The sequence below is a fragment of the Hydra vulgaris genome, chromosome 06, assembly GCF_038396675.1.
Source record: "Hydra vulgaris chromosome 06, alternate assembly HydraT2T_AEP".
Lineage (NCBI taxonomy): Eukaryota > Metazoa > Cnidaria > Hydrozoa > Anthoathecata > Hydridae > Hydra > Hydra vulgaris.
In genome coordinates, this window is record NC_088925.1 from 32,188,779 (window position 1) to 32,196,144 (window position 7,366).

General features: G+C 26.0%; 1 protein-coding gene across 2 annotated transcripts in view; it reads left to right on the top strand.

Annotated features, from left to right (window-relative positions):
- Positions 1-5,342, top strand: part of LOC100206742 (solute carrier family 22 member 15) — a 62,727-nt gene extending 57,385 nt beyond the window's left edge. For both annotated transcript variants that reach the window (XM_065799870.1, XM_065799871.1), the window contains exon 11: positions 4,535-5,342. In XM_065799870.1, the coding sequence (XP_065655942.1) occupies positions 4,535-4,568 (34 nt within the window). In that variant the 3' untranslated portion in view covers positions 4,569-5,342. The remainder of the gene's footprint in view (positions 1-4,534) is intronic.
- Positions 5,343-7,366: the final 2,024 nt, after the last annotated feature.

The window sequence follows — 7,366 nt, forward strand, 5'->3', positions numbered from 1 at the left end:
CAACCCCTGCTAAATCTTATAGTTACATTGTCCAATTTTTTGGACACTGCCTTTTGCAGAGCTGGAAACCTTTAGCAAAGTTGTCTCATCAATTAGAAGTGAAAATGATGACTTTGCTTTTTCCTTTGATAAAATTGTTCTTTTAGCTGTAGCAGATGGCCCAGAGGTTGCAATAAAATATTGTGTGCTTGTTGTCTTCCGCGTACATGATTACAATTTTCAATACGCCATTGGATTCCATTTTTAGCTTTTAAAGGATCACTCAAATCTATATCTGTTGATTCTTTTGGCTCTAAATCTGATTTGCTACTCTCATCTTCAGACTCTACCAAATTCTCATTAATCTCACTTACATCATCATAAGCTGATTTATCTGATTTGTTTTCAGATAAATCAGCTAATGATGATGCTTGTTAGCTTGGCTAATTCTTCAAAGATATTGTGTGACATAATGTCTAAAATAAAAAAACGAAGTTACTATTACCTAACGATACTTTATGATAAATAAAACCTTCCTAACTCAAGTTTTATATATTGGGTCAAAATGACCTTATCAGAGTTCTAGGTATGTGAAATTTGCAGTAGTTCTGGTGTTAAATTGATTTAAACATAAATTTTGTTTGATAAAACTTTTTTGAGATGATCTAGTTTTTATATATACTATTTAATAAAATTAAAATATTTAATAAAATTAAAAACTATTTAATTAAAAAGATGATCTAGTTTTTATATATACTTTATATATACTATTTAAACTATTTTTATTGATTTAAACTATTTTTATTTATTTTTACTAATTTTATTCTCTCAATAAATTAAAAAATATTACATCAATTATACTTTAAATTTTTTGTTTGTTTAAAGTCTAAATTTCAGTGAAATAAAAGTTTTTATTTCACTGAAAAAGATTTTTAGAATGCAAATTAAACCATGTTTTTAAAATACAGTTATTAATTCAAACATTTGATTTATTTTTGTCTAAAAAACTTAAAAACTATTTTCTTTACAGTTATCACAATTATGTTTTTTATAATTGGTTGTCTGGTGCTATCAGGCTACCACATAAATATATATTTATATATATAAGTTAGCGTGTACCAAAAAAAACTTAAAGAAAAAATAAAGTACAGACTTTTAATACTAACAGTAAAATTTAGGTTCTCCTTCATCTCTTTGATCTGTCTGCAATTAAGGTGCTGGAAAAGCATCTTATCTAATCTTCTAGTAAAAAAATAATTTTTTATTAGATTGGTTTATTTAGCAGACACTACTACTTTTTTATCAAAATCATTATTTAGTTTCATTTAATCCTCAATATTTTTTACTTTTTGAGTCTTATATGATGAATAAAGTTTATGGAGATCATCCAAAAGATTTATTTATTGAAAAGACACTTCCTCAAGATCAAAGCCTGCTATACTAGAACTTGCTGTAAGATTGTGGTATGGGGTTGGATCTCAATCCTATACCGAGTAGATACTGCAGAATCTGAGTAGATACTACAATCTACTACTAATAATACTGAATAGATACTACAATCTACTACTAATAAAAATACTAATCTAATTCTCAGGAATGATACTTTTATCCAAATAGTATATATATATATATAGATATAGATATAGATATTTTTCGCCATATAGATATAGATATTTTTCGCCAACCTCAAACACTTTTAGGTTGGCATGTAGGTCGTCATTGCGGAATACTGACCCTAATCCCGAGGCCTGTATATATATATATATATATATATATATATATATATATATATATATATATATATATATATATATATATATATATATATATATATAAATATAATTATGTTAGTTCTAATTTATTTGAATGCAGTTGAGTTTAATTTAATTAATACAACTTTAGATTTAAATTCTTATATTTACTCATATTACTCTTTTACTGAAGAAGTTATGGAGAAGTTATGAAGAAGTTATGGAGACTTTATGGAGTAATTCATTGACAAAAGTTTTATCTCCAGAAACTTCGATGTAAAAGTACAAACATCATGTTTAAAGGAAAGTTCATAAAGAAACTCTTATCTCAATTTGCCTCTCATCTCAAGAAACAGTTCTCTCATCTCATGCCTCTTTTTCAATGCTATATCATTCTTCATTCTCTGCCATTAATCATCTCTGTTCTTAACAAATCTTTCAAGTTCTTTGTTTACAATATACATTCTATCCTCTTTCTGGTCTAAAAAAAACTTTCTCCGCGGTTAAATAATAAAAGGTTTTGACATTTTTATCTTTTAAATAATAAAAGTTGGTGCAAAGTATTGCATAATATTTATTATGTAATCTAAGTTATATACTTTAAATAGAAAAATTAATTAAATTTGAAAAATTCAATTATATAAAAACAAATATTGTTACAAATTATAAGTTATAATTATATTTAAATTTTACATCAAAAATGTATGGTTTTTTAATGTAAAAATAAAAGTTCATGAAAAGTTGTCCAAACATTTAGAGTGGAATACAAGAAGCGAACTTGAGTCAAGTTTATTAGACTTGAACTTTGAAGTCTGACTTTGTCAAGTTAAACTTAAAAAAAAAAGCAAATGCGTAAACAAAAATTGAAAATTTCAAGATCACGCTTTTTCAAGTTAGAGTCAAATTCAAAACTTGAAAAACTTAAAAGGTGTTGAATTAAAGGCGGAATTTTAAAAAAACACTTTGCAACCAATAGCAGCAGAGTATTTATCACAGGTAAACCTTTTAAATAAAGCAAATTAACTATATATTTTTAAGTTTTATAATATTAACTTACAAAAATAAATGTGTTACAAAAATAACAATTTTTATTTTTATCAAAACTTGGTAATGTAATAAAAAACACTGGGTTCAACTGAACATGCTTGTGTTACTTTTTATTTAGTCCAAAGCTCTACTACGATGTAACAGCTGCTTAACTTTCAAATGACATATATGCTATGCGGTTATCGGCAAGGCATATATGTCAAACACAAGGTTGTTATTATTCATTTTTCTTGTTGAAATTTTTATTAAATAAAAAAATTGAACTCCAACAAGCAAACACTAATTAAGTTGGGAGTTTGCAGAAAATTAATATAAAATTATGACAACAGTTTTCACTACTAGCACAAGTACAATATATATAGAGGTAGAGAACAAAATCAGTATGCTTTGCAAAAAATTGCTCTTCAGTTTGAGCTGAGTTGTATCATTGAAGTGACAGGAAGAGTATGGCCATTTTTGTTCAATATGCGAATTAGAGAAAAAGTTCTTTGCATTTTTTAGGTTTATAATATAAACAAATAATTTCGGCTTAATAAACCTATTTTTTGAGTTTTAGTAAAAGAGAGCAAAAGAAGGCACCGATTTTAATAAACACAATTTTAAGGATTATTTTATTAAAGTATTTCTATGGTTTGAATGTTATTTTTAATTTACAAGATCATTCTTTTTTTTTTCAGAGTTCTTTATTTATTTTATCAATAAAAAAGGTTTTCTTTGTTAATACTTTTCATTTATTTATGCTTTTATTCTTTAATAAGTTAAATATTTATAAAAAGAATCGAGTCACTGTTTTAATTTAAATTACTTTTCATTTCTCCTACAAAACCCCTCGTATATGCTTTGAAACCATTTTTCTCGTTATAATTTTGCATGTCATCGGGTATACGATCATTTCATCGGGTAATGATCATTTTGTAGAAAGGCAAAAAAAAAGTTGTGAAGCAAAGCAAAATCAATAATGTCTATAAAATTTTTTGGTTTTATTTGTAAAGGGATAGTACAAATAAATTTTTTCTTTAAATTCCAAAACAACATTCCACTGTTTAACTTGTGCTGATAATATGGGACGTTGTCCCCTATAACATGGACATGCTGATAAGCTTCTAAAACCTGCTTAATGGCTGAGTAAAAACTCGTGATCCTTGAATTTATCTAGCCCATTGAATAAAAGCAGACAAAGTTTCTTTTAAAGGACCTTTAATTACCTGGTAGTATAAAGAAAAATATCCTTTTCTGTTTCGATACTGTTTCTAATTCTGCATTCCTCAGAACTTCTTATATACATGTTTTATCCTTGTCATTATGTTATACACTTGATTCATCTAATGTTCCAATATATCCAGGAAATCTTCAAAGTTCGTAAAATCTAAAAAATTTAAAAGCCGGTTTTTAAATATAGTTCGCTCTTTGCATTTGCTCAAAACAAATTTCAGATTTGAAGTATGACTTCAAAATTTAAGTTCGCTTCTTGCAATCCACTATTAATTTGTATAGATTAGAGAAATTAAAAAATTCGAATCAAATCTCGAATCTGTTACGAATTGATTAATTCAAGAAAACTTTTTGAAAATTAATAAACAATTTATGGGCATAAATTATTTTATATTTATTTTTAAAAGGTATTTTTTTAAAAAAGTGTTATAAAACTAAATAAGGAATAATTTATTAACACGCGAACTTTTATGAAACTCACGGAATTTTTTTGTAAAAGTTCATTTGCATCTATCTTTTAAATTTAACTCATGTTTTGTTTGTAGCGACACTCCTCTGAAAGAAGTTGTTGCCGACTAAAAATAATTTTTTCACTGGTTCTGCTTATACATCATTGTTGAAAGTTTTTTTATTACGCAATAAAGTCAATTTATATCACAATTGTTCGATATTTTTGGAGATTTGAAAGGTTTTTATATAAATTGTTTGCTATTATAAGTATTAAACAATTTATTTGCATTTTTTGAATTTTAACTTAGGAACGTCTAATTATTAGACTTTTAACTATATTTTATGTGAATTTCTATACATTATATGTGATGTTAACATATATTATTTTTTGTTAACTCATTTTAACAAATTTTATTAAGAAATCATTTTTCAGACTGCTATCTGTCATCTTAGTGTTTGCGTCTTGTTCTGTTAAGTAAAATAACTTTTAATAAATTTTAATATTGTGCATGTAAAATTTTATCTATATAACAAAACTTTGTTTGATTTTTTTAAAATTTTGAAGTAACTTTACATTTGAAGTAACTTTAACATTTTTTAAAATTTTTATAACTTTCATTGTAAAATATCTTAATTATACCAAGTATTTAGAATAATCAGTATTTAAAATGATCTTAAATATATTTAGAAAGTTTTTAAGCTTTTAATTTATAACTTGGTGACTTTAGTTGAAGTAAAGATTTTTTTTAGTTTTATTTATTTGATGTACTACATATGTTTACGAAATTTGGATGCATGTGAACACGAAATTTAACTACGTGTATTTACGAAATTTTACATATGTATACTTGAAAATTGGATAAAAAGTATAAATTGTTTTATGAAGAAAAAAAATGAATTAAACTCTGCGTTATATAATCACATTGCCTTTTTCTGCAGTTTATTATATTGAAAATATGTTCAAAGTCATACCCAGTAAACAAAAAAGTTTAAAAGAAGTCTAAAATGCGCATTTGTAGATCTCTATTTCATTAGGCTAAAAGACGTCTTTATAATATTTATAATAATATAAAAACATCTTTTAATAACATCTGCTAGATGTGATTGTAAACACGTTTTTGAGTACGAGACGGAATAATTTTGCGTAACAAGACACTATTATTGTGTGTGGATAAAAAAAATAGAACAAACAAAAATTACAATTTTACTGATTTTCTGAAATATTTTATAATTAGTTAATTGAGGATCTCTAGCTTTGAAAACCTATTTTCTTGAGACAGTCAAGTATGGCCATGTGTCTTTTGTGCTTCAAACCATCGAATTAATAAAGGATAATAACAATACCAGCAATGAAAGCAACGTCAATTACAATATATTGTTTATTTAAGTCACAGGTATTGTATTCACAAACTTAATAATATATAACTAACCATTTTATAAATATTTTTGCATTTATACCAGTACGTAAAATGAATACCATTATGTAAAAGGAATAATGAAAATTTAAACGCCTAAACTGAACCTTACAGAAACACTTATCTGGTCTTAAAAAGATAAAATAATCATAACGCAAAATTAAACGTAAGCTACTTAGCGATTTTAAAGTAAGCACAAATGCATTAAATTGAATGCAGTAGCGTTTGTTTTGTTTTCTATTACTATATTTAGGACATCTAAAAAATTTATATCGCTTTAAAGCGTTCATATCGCCTACATATTTTTTAATATTTGTCGCTAATGTTATAGCATATCAAAGCTTCAATGAAAATTGTGTTTTATATAAATTAAAAAAATACTGTTTTAAACGGCTGTATAAAATATAGAGTAAAAGCGGGTTAAATGAAATAGTATGGGAGAATTGGGAAGCCCGAAATTTCTAATTAGGAGTGGTGCCTAAATAATGTAAACAATTAAATTTCTTCCCCTCTATTTAACAGAAATTGCTAATTCCCTGCGTTCGCTAGAAGCCCTAATTTTGAAATGTACCTTTAAAAAGTGTTTACATTGGGGTGAAGTGGGACAGAAAAAAGAAATATCTTCCCGTCGCTATTTGATTATTTCAATTGGTGAAAGTTCTTGAACATTTTTATGTCGATTAGGCGATTTTATCAGTTTCTATTTATTAATTTGTGTTAAAATGTTGTTTTAAATTTATTTGTCCCACTTCTACTCACACTTGTCCCATTTTACCCCAATGGCACAGTTTCTCTAAAAGCAAAAATTTATATACTTTGTTATAATTGCATGGAAACCTAAAGGGATTGAATTAGTGCCTAAAAAGAAGGTTTATTCGTAAAAACTTGTTTGGTTCAGTTTATACATCAAATAAAAAAGATATTACCCTTAAAAAAAAATTTACATGGCTTATTTCTCCCCACTCTCCCCAATGTTCATTCTTTCTCCCCACTCTCCCCAATGTTCATTCTTTTGCTTCTGCTTATTTATTGAACTTTTTGCAAATTTTATTCATGTTGTGGAGACCTTTTTGCAAATTTTATTCATGTTGTGGAGAATCTTTTTGCAAATACTTTTTATTCATGTTGTGGAGAATCTTTTTGCAAATTTTATTCATGTTGTGGAGAATCTTTTTGCAAATTTTATTCATGTTGTGGAGAATCTTTTTGCAAATTTTATTCATGTTGTGGAGAACTTTTTGCAAATTTTATTCATGTTGTGGAGAACTTTTTGCAAATACTTTTTATTCATGTTGTGGAGAATCTTTTTCTGAATAAAATTATATAAAATTTTAATACAAAACGGTTAATTTTTTTCTATGAATGGTCAAATTTTCGGTCATGTAGTTTATTTTTTTATCAAGAATCGGTCAAGAATCTATTTTTAAATCCCAACCGTTTTTTTCAACGTTAACTTTATTTTAATGATGAGCAGCAGCTAAATCAATCAATAACTCTAACAACAACAGCAGC